Source organism: Geotrypetes seraphini, chromosome 18 (assembly GCF_902459505.1).
Source record: "Geotrypetes seraphini chromosome 18, aGeoSer1.1, whole genome shotgun sequence".
Taxonomy (NCBI): Eukaryota; Metazoa; Chordata; class Amphibia; order Gymnophiona; family Dermophiidae; genus Geotrypetes; species Geotrypetes seraphini.
The window spans coordinates 13,443,780-13,466,442 of NC_047101.1; the positions used below are offsets into that span (position 1 = coordinate 13,443,780).

General features: G+C 42.1%; 1 protein-coding gene across 16 annotated transcripts in view; it reads right to left on the minus strand.

Annotated features, from left to right (window-relative positions):
* FAM13B (family with sequence similarity 13 member B) overlaps nt 1-22,663 on the minus strand; it is a 156,892-nt gene that overhangs the window by 46,821 nt on the left and 87,408 nt on the right. For 15 of the 16 annotated variants that reach the window (XM_033927210.1, XM_033927205.1, XM_033927206.1 and 12 more), the window contains 2 exons: nt 21,984-22,119; nt 5,384-5,449 (listed from right to left, as the gene is read on the minus strand). In XM_033927210.1, the coding sequence (XP_033783101.1) occupies nt 5,384-5,449; nt 21,984-22,119 (202 nt within the window). The remainder of the gene's footprint in view (nt 1-5,383; nt 5,450-21,983; nt 22,120-22,663) is intronic. The other variant, XM_033927209.1, reaches the window with a different exon arrangement.

The following is a 22,663-nucleotide window of genomic DNA, read 5'->3' on the forward strand; positions in this document are numbered from 1 at the left end:
TCGCGGGGGGGGGGGGCCTTCGGGGGAGCAATGCTGGTTCTCATGGGAGGGGGGGGGAGTTGCGCTGCTGGCCTCGGGGGGGGGGGAAGGTGGGAACATATCAAAGCAAGTTTCCCTTACTTCCTATGGGGAAACTTGCTTTGATATACGAGCATTTTGGATTACGAGCATGCTCCTGGAATGGATTATGCTCGTAATCCAAGGTACCAATGTACATGGTAGAAATCTAAATAGTAGCAAAATTCCATGCTACCAATCGCAGGGCAAACTGTGGCTTCCCCCATGTCTATCTCAATATGAGTAGCAAGCTTTTTTAAACCCAGATACACTAACCGCTGTTACTATTACATTACATTAGTGACTTCTATTTCGCCTATACCATATCCTCTGGCAACAAGTTAGAGCTTAACTATTCTTTTGAGTAAAAAATATTTCCTCCTATTTGTTTTAAAAGTATTTCCATGTAACTTCATAAAGTCCTCTAGTCTTTGCACTTTTTGAAAGAGTAAAAAACTGATCCACTCGCACACATTCTACACCAATCATATCCCACCTAAACCATCTCTTTTCCAAGCTGAACAGCCCTAACCTCTTTAGCTTTTACTCAAAAGAGAGGAGTTCCATTTACTTTTATTATTTTGGTTACTCTTCTTTGAACCTCTTCTAATTCCCCCTGAAGCCACCAGCCCAAACTTCTGCGAGCCAGTACCATCCAGGGGAATGACAGCTGAAGGGGATGACGCTATGAAGACCACTGAGAAAGGAGGGACTCCTGTAAAGGGCACATGTGCGCTCTGGCCTAGGGGACCACCTCCAAGGAGGCTATCATAGACTCCATCATCTGCAGACAAGGCCAGGCTGAAAGAGCCGGACAATCCAGGACAACTCTGATCTATCGTTGAAGCCTGTGGCCGCATGTCTCATGAAGAAACACACGACCCTGCCGTGTGTCGAAGAGAAGGTCCAGAGATTCCAAGGATTGGGATGGTGTCAACTGGCACTTCCAAAAGTTGGCAAGCCAACCTAAGGCCTGCAGCAGAAACACTACCGTCTCCAGCGCACATTCGCACTCCTGTCAGAACAGAGCTCAGATCAACCAATCATCTAAGAAGGAAGAACCAGGACATCCTGCCGGCAGAGAAAAGCCATCACTACCAACACTTTGGAGAAAATGTGGGGTGCAGTCGCACGGTCAAAGGGCAGAGCTGCGAATTAGAAAAGCAGTTGCAGAACAGGGAAATGCAGAAGTCTGTGACACCCAGGAAACATTGGAATAAGGAAGAAAAGCCTCCATGAGATCAAAGGATGCTAGAAATCCCCAGGAGGCAGCAGCGACTGTACTCACAGCTTCCCTTCAGAAATAAAGAATGTCCAAGAAGCAAGTGACGGATGAGAGCCAGAATGGACCTGCAGTCCACCAATTGTACTTCGGCAAGAGAAAGAATAAGAGTATCTGCCGAAACATGTTTTGGAACGTTACTAATGTCTGAACGCTGAAGAAACGCTGTTAAGAAGTGCAGACATTTGACTCCTCTTCTGGCCAACCTGCCGATGAATCCAGAAACAAATCAGGAGGCTGGCAAAAGAAATCTTTCTTGTGTCCCTCCTGAAAGATGTCCAGCACCCATGTAGCCGAGGACATGCGAGTCCACTCCTAGTAAAACTGAGCTAGACGGACCTCTGGAAGATTGTATAGGAGCATTAGCCCCCCCCGGGATCTGGATGTCGGAGGACGGCTGGAAGTGTTGTCACAGGGACTGTATCCCTGAGAACCTCTCCAGGAGGAAAAGCCCCTAAACTCCAGCAAGACTTATTCACAGGGAACAAGGTCAGCCAGATCTGTCCCAAAAAGAAGCCGGCTCCTGAAAGGAAGTCTACTCAAAATGGCCTTGGAGGCAGTGTCCCTAACCCAAGGACAGTTCTAAAAAGGTTGGCACGTAGACACCGCATAAGCAGTAAGAACTCGAATGAAATCAGAAAGGGTGTCCGCCCCATAATCCACACTGTCCAGCACTGACTGGGGAGACATCCATTCCGCAGAGGACATCCTATGCAATCATGCGTGATAAGCAAATGCCACAAAGGAGGCTGCCGTCGCCTCGAAGCCTGAAGAAGGCACTTCAAAGGGGTTTGTTTTTATTTATTTATTTTAAATATCCACTATATGATCCTGGGAGTCCTTAAACACTGCTCCTTTAATACCAGGGAGGTCCTTATGTTGGGTATCCTGCACAACCGCGGAATCCACCTTAGGATGCTCAAAACTACAGAAAAACAGGAGCCTGCAGAGAAAGCTTAAATATAGCTTGAGAGAGTAAGCAAGAGCAGCCTGGGCACCCAATTGCCTTTAACCAAACCAAGAAGCTGTGGATGGTGGAAAAAGGAAGAAATTATTTTTCTTTTTTTCGCTCTTTAAGAATCCCAACAGTAAAAGAGGGAAAAAACTCTGCATAAAAGGCAAATCAGCCGGATCCAAAACAAAGCAAAATAATAAAGTAATCACTCCTGTACTAGTTCCAACATCAACAGTTTCAATATTGCATACACATATTGGTAGCTTTAGTGCTCAGAATCATAGAAATGTTAACAAAGACACTAATGCCCCGACGTTACCGTCTCACCACTCAATTATCGCATCTTCAAGCACCATTTATAAATAGTATGAATATTCAAATGGTCAACTTAAGTGCCAAGACGGCAAACTACTTGTTCTTCTTTGAATTATTAGTTGAAAACAAAAAACTTATCTTGTAGTTTGCAGGTATCAGGTTCCGATATGACACTTTTCGTAACTGCTTCAGGGAACCCACAAAGTTGCGGATAATTTTTATTATGAGCGGTGTAGACTCACTAAATGAAACTCATTTAAATAATCATGCAAGATGTTTGTGTTTCCTCCTCTCGTGTCAACCGGCACTAGAACTAAAAAAGGGAGCTCTGCCACTGGCACAACTGGGCTAAAGAAACAGACCCGCCTGTCAACTGTGTCCAATGAGCTGGGTCCAAAGAATACATTTTCCAGAGGCTCCCAAAAAAAATTCTGATGAAAAGCCACACCGAGCACTGCAGAGCCCTGCTGAGGCACTTGCACCATGCCAAAAGAGTCCCCAAACTTCAGAATGGCCTCTAGGAGAGAAATTGCCCCAAAATTGCGGACCCAGGATCGCTCCCTAGCACTGGGGGACCTGAAGAAGGCAAAGCCCATAGCTCCTGCTCCCTTCCAAGTATGCTATGGCATGCGGTATATGATCGCAGATCCGGCACAACCAAGGTACACATCCGACAGATTAGGGGCTGGAGAGTCCATCCCGAATGATTTTTAATCAAATTGAGGGGTTTTATACAGATCCAGGCTACACAGTATTAAAACGTAAAAAAGCATTAGAAACAATATACACACAAAGGAGCATTTCAACTTGAATTGCCCCCTCTACAGGACTCAAAAGAAAAGCACCTGCCTGGAAATCAACTTCAGAATGTACAGTCTGACGACCGACTCTTCACAACATAAGCTCTAACTTGAAATTCTTACCTGCTTCTGTCAAAGAAAAACAACTTACATACTTTGGAAACACAATCTGTTCAAGTCAGAATAATTATCTTTCCAGTATAAAAGAACATGAATCTTGAACAGTGGGTTATTCACCTCCACTCACGAGTTTTTATAAAATAAATCATCTACAGCTTTTCAGCTCTGCCTCCTTGTGTCAGTGGGCAGTCCCCATCTCCTCAGCTTGTACCAAAGTAGTTGATCATCCTTAAAAGAGGAGAAATAAAAAGTACACAGGGAACTCCCTGACCAAGTCAAGCCTTTCTGCTCTACAACAAAAACATTTAATTAAAACTCATGAAACTTAATACAAACAAGGTGGATCCAAACAAGCTACCTACCTGAGTGCAATCAGCACTAACATTTGGACAGCTATTATAGGTTCTTCCAAGCACTTTGCCATAGCATATTGTACTTGCTGGACAGTCAAAAAAATAAAACAATCTTTAGACTCTCTTGGATGAACAAGATGATGTTAGTGCCAAGTCATAGGAGGTGGCGTTGTCAGAAACTCTTCTGTTTCCTCATGGGTTCTGAGGCATCTGCGCATTTGCGTTTTGCCGACGTCAAACTACATTTGAGAGCCCTAAGAGGGATTTTTGACCCAACATTTGGGCTTCCTGCGACTCTATAGGGGGCTAAGCCCAGGTTTTCACCCCTCCTCACATGCCCCATGGCACATTGGCACTCCTTAGCTGGTCATCCAGCACAAAACTGGATACAGGGGTAAAATGGCCTGGGGAGCCCATATAAATCTATTATTCATATAATTGAAGTGTTATGAGGCAGATAGAGGCTTTTTAAATAAAATCGAGAAATCCAAGATGGTTGCTGAAGTCCTGTTTTAGAGCCAAGAAATGGCCCAGGAAATCTAGATAAAAGTTTCAAAAACTTAAAAAAGGGTTTTTTGGAGGTGGGGGACCATATAACAAGCTCCAGAGAACCTCAAAAAGTCCATTTTTCAACCACTTCAAATTTTCCCAATGACAGTAATAGACTGTACACACAGAACTGCCTGGTGCTGTGCCTGCATCAGCTCACGCTGCGGCTGGACAAAGGAGAAGATTTCTGCCTCAGATAAGGATATAAATTCCTCCAGAAACTTGTCTCTTTGGGTTGCCTGAAACTCTCAACCCCACTAGCTTCTTATGTGTCTTCAGGGGAGGGGATGCAGCCTGTATCTGCTACAGCCCTCTGGACCAACATGGGGCCAATTCAGCCTGTGCTCAAGTGCCTGATAAATCAGGGATGAGCTGAGCTCCCAGGAGAATGCACTCCGAGCTATCCTGAGTGTTAGTGCAGGCCATCTAGGTAGGTGTCTTGTGAAAGGGGTGTCGTCCCTGCTACAGCCCTCTGAACTAGAGGCTGTATCTTTTTCCAGGCAGAGCTGTCCCAGACATCCTGGGAACCTCTGGGGCATTGTGAAGCCTCAAGCTTTGGATGAGAAACCCAAAAATAATAACTCAATTGCAGAGCAGAAGAAAAGACACCTTCTCAACTCGCCTGTAGAAAGAAAAACTGAGAAGATGGGAACTTCCCACCGACACAAGGAGACAGAGCTGTAAAACTTTAGATGATTCCTTCTGCAAAAACTCACGGGTAGAGGTGAATAACCCAATGGTCAAGACTCATGTTCCTTCTGCACTGGAAACTATCATTAACAAATTAAGAATATATCTCTATACTTTCCAAGAACAGCAATATAAAACTGACTGTTTTGAAATAATGGACGTGAAGGGCTAGCCAAAAACACACACAAATTAAGAAAAGGACGACTTTAAAATAAACGTGATTAGGAGTTCTCAATGTAGATTTGTAGCAAACCATACTTACCTTCCCCATCTCTCTGCAGATGCAGTGTTTTGAAATCAATAAGGGGAATAGTGATAGAGCATGACACTAATAAAATGGGGAAAAAATGGCAGAAATACTGTGAACACACAGCAGCTGGAACAAGCCATACATACAACAAAGAAGGAAACTACAATGAACACGTTCTCAATGATGACAAACACTTATTAGAACACTTTTGAAAACATCTGACAAAGCAGTGGAATTGAGAAGTACTTAACATGTAAGCAATACTGAAGAAAATCTGAAAAAGACAACACCTCTTTCCCCACCTCTGTATTGATAGCTGAACATGTAGATGCTTACATGTAACAAGGGTTTTCTGTAGACAACAGGATAAATCAGCCATACTTGGATTGGATTTGATATACCACCCTTTACATAAGTGTTAGGCAGTGTACAAAAAAAAAAATACATAATATATAACAATCTCTAATCATATCAAACAAAGCATATATAACACGTGACAATCTCTAAACAATAATATATATATATATATATATACAGTCAAACCTCGGTTTGCGAGTATAGCGGTTTGCGAGTATTTTGCAAGATGAGCAAAACACTCGAGCAAACTTTAACTCGCAAAACGACGGCTTCTCTTCCCCCTCGGCCCACCTCCAAACCCTCACCTCCAGTGGACACCAGTACTGGATGAGAGGAGCAGGAGGCTGGCGGCAGAGAGCAGTACGCTCCCGGAACAGAAAGTACTCCTTCACGCAGGCCTGCAGGGTCAGGTCACGAATGTTTAAGGGCTGTAGAGTGGAGCTGGGGGGGCCCGGCGGAGTAAAGGGCACCTCCACACTATCGGCCTCAGTTGGCAGCAGGGTTGAGGGGCTGCTCTCCGAGTCCTTCAGCTAAAGCATGCCTGCCGCGATTTCGAGCTCCTCTCCCACCACACTGCGACTGTTTACAACCACCAGCTCACTTCTGACCTCTCTCCCATTGGCCCACGTCATGGACGTGGCTTGGTACGTCGGGCTGGCTTCTCCGCACAATGCGTTAGCCGGACGTTGGAGAGAAGCAAGGGAGCTTCCCCCGCCCAATACAACTTCTCCCGCTTCCAGATTGGAGAGCTTCTCCTGACGTCGCCCTGGTAATTTTGTGAACCAGGTTTGAATGTTGGCAACGTGGTGATGGTAGCCTAATGATGATGTTCCCTGAGAGTGCTTAAATGTGGAGGGGAGAAACCATCCGCCCACCGCGCGAGCGCAGGCAGCTGCCAAGGTAAGTGTGCGGCTGACATTCTTTTCAGAGTTGTGGGTTAAGCTTGGCACCAGAACCAGGGAGGTGGGTTGGCAGTGAGGGAGCTGGTTTGTGCTTAGAGAGGAGAGAAAGAGGAGGGCTGGAGGTAGAGGAAGACTTTCTTGAGCAATAGTGCACAGAGGAAGTAAGGAAAGCTACTCAGGGGCCAGCGGCTGATGCTGTGTTCTCCGGTACGGGTGGATTAGATGCAGAAATCTGAGGTATTGTGGTGGGGGGTACTGCAGTAGATACTGAAAGTTTGCAGGGGAGGGTGAGCTTTTATTTGCAACATAGGCCTGTTTTGGGGATGTGAAATGAATCGTCCGAGTTTCCATTACTTGCTATGGGGAAAATTGCACTTTGCACGAGCACTTTGGATTATGAGCAAGCTTCTGGAACAAATTATGCTCGCAAACCGAAGTACCACTGTATATATATTAATCATTTTGAAAAAAGAATAGTCATATTACACTGGTTGATACCAGCCTCCTATTTTGCAAATAGGAGACAATTTTAAGTATCCATACAATGCACTGCTGAAATAAATACTCTTTTGAACAATTTCTGAAAAGAAAAATAGGAAATATGAGATTGAAAACTGTCCTGCCAGAAGTTCCAGAGTACTGGACTTATGGACAAGGTCATCCAATGGCATTGACACAGACCCCAATCTCTCAGAACTCAAAGAGTATTCATTCCCCCATTTTCAATCCTTCACATACAAGGTGCTTTATTAATTAATTCACTAGTACAAAAGGAGAGAATGAGTGGCTGATTTATCCTATCCACACAGAGTCCACACATGTAAATAATTATGTTTTCTTCATCAACAAACAGGATGGAAATCGACCATACTTGCATAGCCGAGGCTCACATTCCTCCATTTCAAAGGGCAATAGTTCAGATAGTGAGATGGAAAGGAAGTAAGAGCTGATTAACTGTGAAGTGTGAACAAGACCTGACATATCTTGACAGAAACTACTGTCAATAGGTTGTATGGTACCAACGCAGTGGTAGGACTTTTTAAGTATGAACTGAAGATCAGGTAGCTGCATTGCAGACATCATCCACCAGAAATGATTAACAGTAAAGATTGGAAAATGCAACCACCCATGTTTGGTGGACCTTTGCCCCACCCTGAATGGGAAAGCTAGCAGACTAGACACTCTGTTGCACTGTCTACTAACCTGATGGTCACGGTGTCGATGCAGGCTCTGTGTTGGGTCCCAAATCTCCCATCATGCTCAATGTTGATGCCAAAACAAAAGATCTTTCATAATGAAGTTGTCGGGCTTTAAGTGTCCTCTTTTGCATATGCAGACAGAGGTCACAGTGAATGTCCCAATGGTCAGGAACACACCAATGATGAGAGTCAGAGCTTAAAATGGTCCAATTACATTCAGTACAAATTCTTGAAGCCACTTGGCACCCTCTATGACAGAGGGAAAAATGGCTGATGCAAAGTCAAAAGGCTCGATGGCCTGGAGGAGCTCAAGTTAAAAGTATACTGAAAACGATGCTCCCTGGGGCAAAAAAGGTCTCAAAGTGTCCCAAAGGCCAAAAATGAAGAAAATTTAACCAAGTTCAAGGGAATGACTAAAAAGCGAGAAAAATGAATTATGAAGAAAAAGTACAATAAAATAAAAACAGCCAGGCACTAAAAGATATCTACATTTGACGTACTGAGGAAAAACTGAAAACATGGTTTCTCAGCTCTGCGGAAAACTAAGAACTGATAGTCCTGGATGGGAAGAAACCGGCACATGTGTGGTATGGGCACTGCCTAAGGATTTAAAGTGACAGTGCACTTGGCAGTAGATTCCATGGATGTCATCCACATATGAGAATATTATGCCTGCTTGTCCTCAGAGAAAAATATGCATTCCATAAAGAAAAGAAGAATTAACTACTGCCAGATCTTCCTACTCTATCCACCCAAAATCAGAGCAAAAATAATGGATTTTCAATAACAATTGAAATTTACTCAGGGATTCTTTAAAACACATGTCACAGGGGAGAGTGTTCCATAACCAGGGAACAGAAAGAAAAATGCATTCCGCTTTGTGACATTGAGGTGTGCAAAGGCTGACAGAAAGGAAATCAGACGGCGATCACAAGAGGAAGGCAAGTTGTAGGAAGGCTGGTAAAGAGCGATCAGGGCAGCCAAATAGCTTGGTATGTTATCATGAAAAGCTGTAAAGACTAGCAACAATAACTTAATTTGAAAACAAGAAATGACTGGCAGCCAATATAAATAACATAAGAGAAATTGGGCATGATCAAGCTGTTGGATCTGGCAGAGAAAACATGCAGCAGTATTTTGCAAGACCTTTTAATCAATACAGGAACAAAAACAAATTATACTGCAATAATCTAACTTTGAAAGCATAGTCACATGCATAGACACAACTAAAGTAATTACACAGAGCATGATCTGATCATACTCGAAATGTGAGGGCCAAAAGACAAAGCAGAATCTATTGTCACCTCTAGATATTTGAAGGTGTCTAGAGTAAGGTATTCTAGGCCACCAATTAGGCAATAATACACCACCATCTTTAACCTTAGGGTGGTGGTCTGCCAACCAACAGGCAACCAAATTCAAACAGACCACTATGGTATAAGATTGGGGTTAGAAAGCAATATGTGGAAAAAGCAATAGGATATCAGAATAAAAATGGAAACCGATTTCAAAATTTCTTTAAAGTGTCGGCAATGGGCTTCGAAAAAAAATCTGAAGTATAATAAAGTAAGGGAAAGGATGAAATACTGAAGGAGATGGACCGTGTTGGTCTTTATCTGCCATTATTTACTATTACTATACTGAAACCATATAGTCTCCGAGAACAAAGTTTTCTGACCACTACTGCTTCCAGTATGTCCTTAGGTTTGTTGCGAGAAGCAGTCAACTGCAATGTTATCCATGCTATTAGAACTGGCGATCCAGTTTGGATTCAGAACTGTCCTGCTCAGTTGAGTTAATAGAGAAAGCAAAATTCTCCAGCCTCCATTCAGTATCTACAAACAATTCAGAAAGACAAGAAAAAAAAAAACCCAATATCAGGTATGGCCTTCCAGTCCAAGTTATTTGCTACCTTTTCTCTTGTCAATTTATCCACGCGGCTGTGCAAGATTTTCCTAAATACCATTTGAATAAGACTAGTTTGGTCATGATGGCTGATATTCAGCCAGTACTGAATACCTCATTTATAGAGCATGTAAGGTTTATCTTTCATCAAGTGATATATCCAGACTCTTCATGATGTCAGCCCTGACATCACACAGGGCTTTATCTACAAGCAGTCAGAATGTAAAAAGAGATTAGGTTCTTACCTTGCAAATATCTTTTCCAGTAGATAGGTGTGTCATTCTGGACAAGATTTATCTCCCAATGACCACCTCTGCAGAAGGAATCCAGTACAGATTTTTTTCTGTAACCCTCCTACTTCACTGAGAGCTCTACTGCCATCTACAGTTAGTCCACAAGCAAAAACTCTTCTGAAATTAGGTGAAGTAGGGAAATGGAAAAACTTCCCCAACTCATAAAAACTATCCCAACTCATAAGTCTGTTCTGCTAAAACCAAGTAACATAAGAACTATGAAAAGAGTAACAAACATGCCAGCAGAAGCATCAAAGGAGCTCAAATAGTACCCCAAAATACACCAGTAGTAAATTACTCTTTATGGCCCCAAAGGGCTGAATGGCTTCCAAGTAATAGACTTGGAGAAGAACACTTTTAATGAGACAGTAGGCAGGCATAGGAAAGAGAGACAGGGCGAAGGTTCAGAATAACACGTCTATCTACTGGAAAAGATACTGGTAAGAACCTAATCTCTTTTTCCAGTGCAATAGATGTGTCATTCTGGACAAGTGGGACATACAAAAAAGCAGTCCCAGAAATCTAGGGCAGAATGACTGTACCAACACGTAGCACTGATGTTCAAAAGGCAGAGTCTTCCCTTGCTGCCATATCCACCCCGCAGCACTTAGCAAATGTATGAAGAGTGGACCAAGTCACCGCCCTATAAATCTCCATGGAGCGACTGCCCTAGCTTCTGCCCACGACAAAGCTACACTTCTGGTTGAATGCGCCTTCATGGAAACAGGGGACTGTTTTTCACAAACAATGTATGCTGACAAAATAGCCCTTCAGATCCACCTGGAAATCATGGCCTTAGAAGCAGGCGTAACTCACGAAGCTGGATTAATCAGCACAAACAGATGGTCAGACCCTAAACTCATTGGTGACTTCCAGATATCGAAGTAGTACTCTTCTCACATCCAACTTCTTTAAAATCTGGTCCTGTGGACTGGAACGCTGGCAAACGAACTTCCTGATTGACATAAAAGGCCAAAAAGATCAGAGATTTTAAGGAAAGGCTCCCTATAAGAAAGAGCCTGGAGTTCCGAGACTTGTCTTTAGAGTCAAATCCATCAGCGACATTTCCTTCAGGGGCTCAAACGCAGCTTGGTCGAGACCCTGCAGAAAAACATTAAGATCCCACGAAGAGAACGGGACTTTGATCAGAGGTCTGATGCATAGTGCATCCTTCAAAAATCTGGCTATGTCAGGATGAGAAGCCAGACCTGCGGTCTCGAGGTCTGAAACAAGAGAGCCTGGCTACTTGAACTCGAAGGGAAGCCACCGTAAATCCCTTGTGAAGGCCGGCTTGGAGGAAAGCCAGCATCACAGAAACCGGAATTGAAAACGACTCCACCTTTTCCTGGGTACACCACTGCTGGAAAGTCTGCCTTACCTTAGCATAGGCCAAGACCGTTGTCGGCTTCTTAGACTAGGAGAGTGGAAATGACCACTTCTGAGTACCCTTTATGTGCTAATACTTCACGATCAAGAGCCATGCTGTAAAAATAAAGCGATCCAGATCTTCTAGGCACACTGGACCCTGGAAAAGAAGATCCAGATGCACCTGTAACCTGAGACTGACACACCAGACCTGCATACCACAGTCATTGTGACCAATCCGGAGCTACGAGAATGACTTTTCTCCAATGACTTGCACTCTTCTGAAAGATTCAGCCAATCATGGGCCATGAGGAAAAGACTTATAAAAGTATGCTCTGTGGCCATGGCTGGACCAGAGTGTCCAGACCTGCGCTTCTGGGCTCATATCTTTGACTGAAGAAACTATACACCTTTTTTTCTTTGCCATAGCCATGAAGTCGAATTCTGGCCGACCCCAGTAGCAAACAATGGCTTGCAATGCTGTCCCCTAACAGTATCCATTCGCTCAGATCTAAGGTCTGTCAGCTGAGAAGGTAGGCTTAGACACTGTCCACGCCCGCTACTTGCACTGCCGAGAGCGCCTGCAGATGACGTTCCACCTGGGTGAAGAGCAAGCGTGCCTCCAAACACAGATAGGCACTCTTGGTGCCCCCCTGATAATTGACATAGGCCACTGCAGTAACTGAGGAGACCTGGATCAACTGGTCTTCCAGAGTCCTCTGTAGTTTCACCAGAGCCAGACGAATGGCTCGGAGTCCAGCTGGTGGATCGACTACTTCCTCTGAGTGTGCGACCAACGTCCTTGAATCGGTCGACGGTTGCACTGAGCTTCCCAGCCGAAGAGATTGGCAATAGAGAATTACATTACATTAAAATACATTTCTAGACTGCAATACCTTCCAGATGATGCGATTTACATCATCAAGAGACTGTACATCACAGTGAAATACAAGAAAAATATCATCTTCCTTACTTTCCTAAGAATTTTACAAAAAGATGTCTTTAATAGTTTTCGGAAATGCATATATGAAATTGAAGCAGCAAACAAAATGTGCAGTTCTGAATCCCAACTAGCAGCCTGATATTCAATTCAATGCAAAAATTTCTTGTAAAGAAATCCCCACAGGAACTCAATTTCCTCGTCCCATCCCCATGGGTTTTGTCGCTGTCCCTGTCCCATTCCTGTAAGCTCTGCCTTAACTGCACAAGCCTCAAACATTTATGATTTTAAAGTGTTTGAGGCTTGTGCAGATGAGGATGGAGCTTGCAGGGAAAGGAAAAGAACTCACGGGGACAGGATGAGAAAATGAGTTCCTGCAGGGACGGGGAAAAATTTGTCCCCATGTCATTTTCTAATTGGCATCCACCATTACGACTACCCAAAATTATGTCCTAAGGGGCATGCCCTTGGTAAGGGATTGAGGGCGGAGCCACCAATCCATGCTGGCCCAGGCCTCCAGCATTCAAGGTAAAGACCTTTGTAACAAGTGTCTGCAGAGACCAATGCGTGAGTAATGCATGCTGGAGAGGACACATGCGAGCCCTTGCCCAAGGAACCACATTTATCATGGCCGCCACTGAACCTAGGACTTGAAGATACTCTCACATTGATGGAGCTGGCTTGGTTAAGAGGCACGTTATCTGAGAGCAAAGCATGCTTTTGGAAGATAGATACGGCCTGCAGCCATGTCGAACAAGACGCCCAGGTACTCCAGGGATTGTGTCCGAGACAAATGGCTCTTTTGGAAATTTACAATCCAACCCAGACCCTCTAGGACTTGGGTCACCTGATCTACCACTTGATAAGCCTCAGACAAGGAGGCCATATCAACCAGTCGTCCAGGTAGGGATGCATCTGCAGGCCCATCCTTTGCAGGTGGGCTTCCACCATCACCTTCACTTTGGTGAATGTGCAGGAGAGCTGTCACCAGGCCAAAGGGCAAGGCTAAGAACTGGAAATGTTGTTCCAGGACATGAAACCTTAGCTTTCTGTGGTTCAGGAAAATGCAAGTACACTTCTCCCTCGGTATTCACGGGGGATAGGGGCAGAGCCGGACTGCAAATGGAGAAAAATTGTGAATATTCTCATCCGGCTCTGACCCACCCCCGCCTCCCTCCCGCCTTCCCCCCGGCATCCCGGCCTTAGCTGGTGGTCTAGAAGGCTTTCGGGGCAGGAGCGATCTTCCTACGTAGGAAGATCGTTCCTGCCCTGAAAGCCTGCTAGAGCACCAGGTAAGGCCGGGATGCTGGGAGGAAGGCGGGAGAGAGGCAGGAACGTGATAAAATATGGGTTTCCCTCCCCCCCCAAAAAAAATTGTGAATTTGAGAAACCTTGAGTGTGGAAACCGCGAATGGAGAGGGGGAAGTGTAGGCCTCTGTCAGATCCAGAGAGGCCAGGAACTCTCACTGAAAAACTGCAGCTGTGACAGATCGAACCACCTCTATGTGAAAATGTGGGACCCTGAGCACTGCATTTACGTGAGTAAGGTACAGAATGGGTCTCCAAACGTTGATGTCTTTTTTTAGCACTTGAATATTAACCCCTCGGTTTATAGTCTAGTCAACCTTTATTTTTATTTTTCTTCCTCTCTCTCTCTCTTTTTGGGGGGAAAAGAGTTGCCTTGGATTATATTCAGGTTGGCTTCTATTTGAATATATACAATAACTCAAATAAAATAAAGAAAAGAGCAGAGCAGAACAGAAACATTCCTTCTAACTCGTATGCAGAAGCAAAAAATTGTAAGTGGCAGTAGAGCTCTCAGTGAAGTAGGAAGGTTACAGGAAAATTCCATAGTGGATTCTTTCTGAAGAGGTTTGTGGCCATAGGGAAATAACCCAGTCCAGAAAGACAACATTTGTGAAGGTATCATAAGCACATAAGCATTGCCTCTGCCGAGTCAGACCATAGGTCCATCATGCCCAGCAGTCCGCTCCCGCGGCGGCCCCCCAGGTCAATGACCTGTAGTGATCTATTACTCAAGAGCATTTTGTCTTGTATAGTAACCCTCTAATTGTACCCCTGGATTCCCTTACCCTTTAGGAACTCGTCCAATCCCTTTTTGAAACCCAAAACTGTACTCTGCTCAACTACTCCCTCTGGAAGCGCATTCCAGGTGTCCACCACCCTCTGGGTGAAGAAGAACTTCCTAGCATTTGTTCTGAACCTATCTCCCTTCAATTTTTTTGAGTGTCCTCTAGTTTTTGTTGCCCCTGCCAGTCTGAAGAATCTGTCTCTCTCTACCTTCGCTATACCCTTCATGATCTTATAAGTTTCTATCATATCCCCTCTAAGTCTCCTCTTTTCCAGGGAAAAGAGCCCCAACTTCTCCAGCCTCTCAGCATACGAGAGGTTTTCCATGCCTTTTATCATTTTTGTTGCTCTTCTCTGGACCCTCTTGAGTATCGTACTACATACAGTTGGTGGACCAAGATTCTGGCACCAAGCATGATGCTTTAAAAGACATTCTTCCCCCACCGGTCCCTGGATATCACTGCCCTTGAGCATTAACTCTATAATTATTCAATTTTAATAAGATATTGTAAACTGCCTATATGGTATCACTGATATAATATGGTATCACTGATATAATATATCAAATACTCGATAAACTTTAAACCTGAAACTTGACCATTACCAAATAGAATGGGAGCTAGACCTTCTCAAAGACTGGACATGATTACTCTTTGTACTTATGTCTAGTTTCTGTACTGCTGGCAAGTTCTGACATGTCTGCAACTGGGGTTCAAGCTTCTGGAAGATTCTGTGAATTAAAATGAACTTTTTTGGATTAATTCAATAAATGGCCATATACATCAGTTCTTAGTTCGTTTACAAAAATTGGATTGCTCTAGGTCTAATAGATGTTGGCATTGTAACCTTGATGCTGGAACTTTAGATCACTTGTTTTATTGCCCATTCATTAAAAATTTTTGGATCTCTATTTGGGATCAAATAAATCATTTAATGGAAAATTATGTAGCATTATCATATGACACAGTTTTATTTGGCATGCTGATGAGAGCTAAGCCTCAAATATCTGCTAATAATAATAAGCTTTTGATGATATTGACAGGAGTTGCCATTCAACAAATAACATATAAATGGAAAGATTGTACAAGGTTGAATTATTGTTTCTGGTGGAATTCAGTATGTCATGTGTTTAAAATGGAAAGAGCGTTGGCAGTTTAAAAAGGTTACTATAATAAATTTAAGGATGTGTGTGGGCCATTTTTAAATTATTATAATGAATAATTTACACTTTTCCCAATTTTAATTCTTACATGTGGATCGGGGGGGGGGGTTGGATTTCTATTAATAATATATATGAATGATAAGATATTATATTCATGTGGTATATTTTTTGTTGTATATGGAAGTGGGAGGGGGTGGGGGTTATATCTTTTTGTTGTATGATATGGTAGATTTTCAAGTGATATTGTATTCTAATTGTTTGATATTTACTGTACACTTGTGAATTATAAAATGAATAAAGAATTTAAAGTTCTGTTCCTTCTGGATGAAAATTGGGTAGGACAGTTTCCATTTTTTTGAATAATTCTACTAAATTCAGATTTTTTGGGAGAGAAAATGGGAAATAACAGCTAGACATATGAATAGAGGGGCCCAATGGGAAATCTGTAGTCTTCCTCAGAGACCACTCTAGTGTTGAGGGCCGGTGTCCGAGCACAGAGAAGACTACTTTCATCAGAAGCATTGTAGATAGGGTGACATCCTCTCAAGAGAATTATTCTTTCCTTGTTCCATGAAGACAATATGCAGCTTCCAGTCTGCCACAAAATTTGGATGGAAAATGGCATTCTCTAGGCACACTCATGAATAGCCTCAACTGCCTCCTCTGAGCCAGACAGATCCTTCAACTTTATGGGCAAAATATCCTTAAACAAGGTTCTCACATGATGAATGAACTAATCATATGTGGGACAATGAGTCACTTGATTTGAAGATACAGTAGTCTTGAGGCAATGTTAGCCACTTCCGATACTAAAATGGGTTCAGAGGTCTTGTGTAGTATGCCATGCTTGGCTGGTATCTAGGACTGTGTACTGACCTTGGCACCAGGAACTTTCATGTGTCAAAATTCTAATTTCCCTCACTGAGAAGATCTTACACACCAAATTTGGTGATTTTGCTGTGGAAACCAATGGCTCCTGTTTGGTGCCAATGAGCTACATTAGCTGTGCTTTGGAATTTAGGGAAAGTAGATGTCATCAATAACTCTGAAGGCAGCAAGGCTCTTCCCCCTTAATTATCCCACAATGCTTTGAACAGCATCTTCCCCATCACCCACTGGAATCAGATGAGTCACTTTACCTTTCACCACCATGAAAACTGAATAGGGATGCCATTTATGGATCAGAGAGACAAACCTGAAACTTCCTGGCACATGGAGGCATCCATGTACAGTACTTATAGTTATGAATGTCATGATAAGGCTCCAAACGATATCTCCAGTCAAACATATGAGAATACATTATTTTTTTGTGGATCCTCAGATGGCTATCCAAAAAGTTCAATGTAGAGTTAAACCTATATCTTCATTGATCCATTTTTTTCATATTTATAACTATATTATTCTTCTTGTTCAGAACTATTTCTCAATATGTATAACTGTAAATGGCACTTGTTTCATTTTTTTCTGTGATTCACAATAAATTTACATGTCGAGTCCATGTATCCCTCCCAACATGAATTCATGTTTCACATACTTTTTCGGGGTTGAGGTGTTACATGGTTAGCTGAAATTTACAATGATATAAATCTTAGGAGGAATTCACTTCATGACTTTTTGCCACAAGCACAGCAATCTTAGTATAGATTGAAAAAGACAATGCAGAGTCACCAAAGACTTAAGCATATAAGCAATGTTACAAAACATAAGCAGTCAATAAAAAAAGCTATTGATAAGATCAAGAACTCTCTTTCCTACTGGAACTTTGCAAACTGCTCTCTTCATTCTAATACTGAAGATCTGGGAACAGCCTTGGATTTTCCATCTAAATACAATTGCTCCTGAAGGTTTGAATGAAGAATTAGACTGGCTCTCAGTTTTCAACTATGCCAGCTTGGTGTTGAGCAATAGGAAGACTCTCTCGTAAGTCTGTTGATTTTTTTTTAATGTAGACACTGACAGTAGCTATCCAGAATGAAGAGAGCAGTTTGCAAAGTATCGGTAAGAAAGACAGTTCTTGATCTTATCAATAGCTCTTTTTTAAAAAAATTGAAGCTTATGTTTTTTAACTTTGCTTATATGTTTAAGTCTTTGGTGACTCTGCCAGTGTCTTTTTCAATCTATACTGAGATTGCTGTGCTTGTGGCAAAAAATCATGAAATGGTTTCCTCATAAAAGATTTATATCATTGCAGATTTCAACTTACCATGTAATACCCTCAACCCTGAAGAAGTATGTGAAACATAAATTCTTGTCAGGAGGGGTACATGGACTTAACATGTTAATTTATTGTGAATCACAGAAAAAATGAGATAAGTGCCATTTACAATTATATATATTGAGAAATAGTTCTAAACAAGAAGAATTATATAGTTATAAATATGAAAAAATGGATCAACGAAGATATGAGCTAACTCTATATTTTGTTTTCTGGACAGCCATCTGAGGATCCACAAAAAAATTATGTATATGTTTGACTGATGTGGTGGAGATATAGTTTGGTATTTGTTCACAAGTCAAGGATTTAGCCAAGCTCCAGGCAGCAGCAGGCATCAATTATCTTGGGTTTTGGCCAGGTACTAGCGACCTGGACTGGCCACCGTGAGAATGGGCTACTGGGCTTGATGGATCATTGGTCTGACTGAGTAAAGCTATTCTTAGGTTCTTAACCAAAATTGGCTGTTGAACTCTTGCATGTTCACTCACTATCAGGAAAATGGCATGAGTTAGGTCAAACTCAATGTTACAAATCAGAAGGACGACCCCAAAAAAGGGAATTTCCCTCAATTTTGGAAAAAGAAGGAAGGAAAAGGGAAGAAAGGTGAAAAAAGTATGCCACAAAGGAGGAAAAATATAAAAAATGTAGAGAGAGGTGAATTTGTGTTTGTGGACAAAAATGACAGAACCATGTGACTTTCCATACCTGCTCAGACAACTTTTAGCCTATCTAGGCTCAGAGAGAGAACTATGTACTGGTACTATCTGATGATAGTGCCCACAAGTGTGGCCAATTTCTACCCTGCTCGTCAACAGGAAAACATATGTAAATAATTTTTGATAATTGCTTTGTTTGTGAAATTTAGTTTATATTCTTACTCTCATCTTATGATTGTTCTTGGTCCACAATCAAGTTGCTACACAATTAAAGACTGATGTGAAAGTGGAACATGTTACCCGTGCTTAGAAACATCTTTGTATATTCCATTGCATGCAGAACTTACATGCTGCAGTTTATTATATGATGGATAAGAAGAAGGAATCAAAATTTGGGGGTCTATAATTGACTGCAGCATGGTTACTGAGTTGATGATTTCTTCTGCCCACTTCAATGATTCCTTATTAAGCGAAAATAAGAAGTTCGACAGATTCATTTTTAAGTCCACAATTTATAATTGTGATTGTATGGTTGCAAGAAATTCACTGGCCTAAAAATTTGATTTGATTAATCCTCCTCTTCCTTAACCACTAAAATTTCAGTGGAAGACAAGAAAAATGAAGCTGGAGCAATTAATAATGCTGTAGAAAAAAACAAGTGAAATAAATTTGGCAATAAATTTTATAGGCATAAAAGTTAATTTACACCAAACCTTTCAAAGACAACCGTGGCCATCACTACCTGCTAATGTATGTCTTGATAAATGTTACTACTCAAAACCTTTAGAAAAAGGCCAACTAAAGATCAAGAAGATCCTCGTAAACGGGGATGAAGACTATATATCCCAAGTGCCCATAGCCAGTTACCAGAACTAATCTTAGTTACTTGGCTTACAAATGGGCTATCATTGATAAACGTCTTCTCCACTATGTAAGCATTATGTGTATTTAATATTTTATTATTGTTTTATTCTTAAGCCAACTTATTTATTCTTAATATGCAGTTATGCTGTATACAGTGGAGAAGACGTTTATCAATGATAGCCCATTTGTTTTTGTTTTTTTTTTTGGGGGGGGGGGTTTGGGCATTAAAGAAAAACACACATTCCAAGTAAAACAATAATTATAATCAAAGCAAAAATAATCATAATCTCCTCCTCAAGTGCTCAGTTAATGGATCCAAGATGTAAAACAGTGAGCCTAACAAGAAAATCTTAGTAATATATCGAAAAAAGAAAACAGGGACACTGTTAACTGAAGGAAATGATCAAATTAAACAATGAACATTCATGTTATTATTGTCCCAGCTTTCAGGTGTGCAGCTGACAGAAAGGTTGTCAGTTGTATAGGATCAAAGAAAACATATTTTTGCTTTTGGTATATTATCACACATTTGCATGGGTGTCTTAAGAAGAAGGAGGGCTCCAAGAGCGATAACTCCCGGCTTCAAAATCAAAAATTCACGACGCCTCTGGGTATCTCGAGCCAGATCCGAAAATATTTGTATTTTAAATCCCAAAAATTCTTTTAACTTATTTTTGAAGTAAAGTCTCAGCAACAAGTTTTTATCCGGTGCTAAGGCAATAGTGAGAAGTAAAGTTGCAGGTGTCGCAATTTCCTTATCCGACTGTTCCAATATCAATGAAACATTTAAATTCTGTTGGACCTCTATAGGTAATTGTGGTTCTTGATGTTGTTGTTGTTGTCCTTCAATCTTTCGTATAGGCAGGTAATAAACCTGAGTTAAAGGTGGAAGCAATTCTTCTGATATATCCAATATTTCTATCGTATATCTTTTTATCATCTCTCTGAGATATTGTTGCCACTCTGGGAAAATTGATCAGCCTGAGATTGTTATTGCGAGAAAGATTATCCAAAGCTTCCAATTTTCTTCTCTTATTCATATTATCTCTCATTAATGTTTCATTAAGTTGTTTGGTTGCAGCATTTCAATCTTTAAGGTCCTGCATATCAATTTGTAAACATTTAATATTTGTTTCATGGGTATTTAACTTTAGTTCAATTTGGGAAATTTGAGGTTTGATAGATTTTGCCAAATCTGCCACCAGATCCCATATCGCTTCAAGAGTTATTTCTCTAGGTTTCTCTATTTCAACAAATTGTTCATTCTTAATAGGAAAATTAACTATAGCTGACCTTTCTTCCTGAATGCTGTTCTCCTGGAAGCTGCATTCCCTCTTGCTGTTCTGAACCTCAGCCATTACTGGACTCACAACATAGGAGTCCAAATCCAGTCTCCCCTGTCCGATGATTGAAGCCTCACAGGGCAGGAGCTCACTGACATCTGATGGCTCTACTGCCCGAGGGGAGCTGGTGTTCCGAGGAAGAGGGGGTGGAGTTCTGGCGTTGGGGCTTAACGAGATCTCTAAGCCCGGGGAGACCACATCCTGCTCACCACTGAGAGTCCCCAATGGGGAAACCGCCGACACTTCCTGCATCCGGCGGATTAGATCTTCGATATTGCCGAGCATTGCGGGGTCAGGGCGCCGCGAGGCTACAGCGGCACTTCGGCCCCTTCTCTTCGGCATTGTAGGTAAGGGCAAATGCCGCACAAAGAAAAACGACCTGGTATTCAATCTGGGATCTAACCGGGACGCTCAGCTAGCTGTCCCGGCGGCCATCTTGGATCTGATAGCCCATTTGTAAGCCAAGTAACTAAGATTAGTTCTGGTAACTGGCTATGGGCACTTGAGATATATAGTCTTCATCCCCGTTTACAAGTAAGCTGGGATCTTCTTGATCTTTAGTTGGCCTTTTTCTAAGGGTTTTGAGTAGTTATACTGTTATTTGGAGTGGATTTCCTTTGATAAATGTTACTGCCATATTATGAAACACATTTCTCTCTAGTATGAACTTAAGTTATACAAAAAAAAAGTCAGAAGACTGCTCAATAATTACTTTGACACTATCAGACAGTGGAAACACTTTATGCGCTACAACTGTAAATAAATTAGAGGCCTCTGTATCAATCTGTGTGGAACAATTAATACTAGAAGTCAATCAAATTTTGGGTTTGGATTCAGTCATGTTTCAGTTTCAGCCAACAATAATGCTGCATTTTCGGTTGAAACCAACCCTCCCCCCCCCCCCACCTTACAAAAAACACTGTCCTCTCACTACTTGTAGGCCCTTTCAGGCCTACCCTGGAAGCCCTGGTGTCTAGTAACCTAGTTGAGGCAGGAGCTATCCTCCAGTGGCTCCTGCCCATGCCAGTTCCAATCTCAAAATGGCAGCTGCTACCTCCAACTGCTGTGAAACTACTGCAGAGCCAGCATGGTCATCAGTAACTGGGAATCACTCCTGTTTGGACTAGGCCACTAGACCACCAGGACTTCTAAGTTGAGACCAGAGAAAGTGACAGTTTCAATTTCAGCTGAAACCATGCGAGAAATTTTGGCCACAGATTTCATTTCAGCTAAAACCGAAAAATCCCAGTTTCAGTCACCCTCTACTTAATACAGGCAGATATCCCAGTGTCAAATTTATAAAAGAAGGTCTAAAATTACCTTCACAGTTATCACCAGAAATGTTTTTCAACTCTAGATTTGGAATTTGGATGCACACAGTGCCGTCATCAAAACTTCCAGTTTCCTGCACTTCTGTTTCAGAATTAGCATTAAGATCACAAATCTTGTCAGAGTCCTGAATTTAAACACAAATATTTATTATATAGTGTTGCAGATACAAAATATGATTTTGAATAATATGAGGAATTATTTAAGTATAACTAGATAGTGAAATTGCTTACCTGTAAAGCAGCGTTACTTACCGTAACAGATGTTATCCAGAGACAACAGGCATATATTCTCACATGTGGGTGACGTCATCTATGGAGCCCGGTACGGACAGTGAAAACTGCACCGGCACTTTAAGAATTAATAAGCTTTTAGACTGCCTGCACTAGTGCCTTCCTATCCGATAACCGCAGTACCTCAGTTCCATACGCAAGCTAAGAAGCCAACCAGGGGAGGCGGGAGGGATGTGAGAATATCTGTCTGCCTGCTGTCTCCGGATAACCTGCCTCTTACCCCTCTCCTGAATCTGAAATGTCTCGGATGGGGCTTTATTTCTATGCGGCACTCCAGTGAAAACAGCATCTTGCTGCCAGACAGCATACCTGGTCGTCTCTCTTTGCTGCATTCCTTTCTCGACATCTATTTCTTCTCCCCCCTCCCCAAAGCTGCCA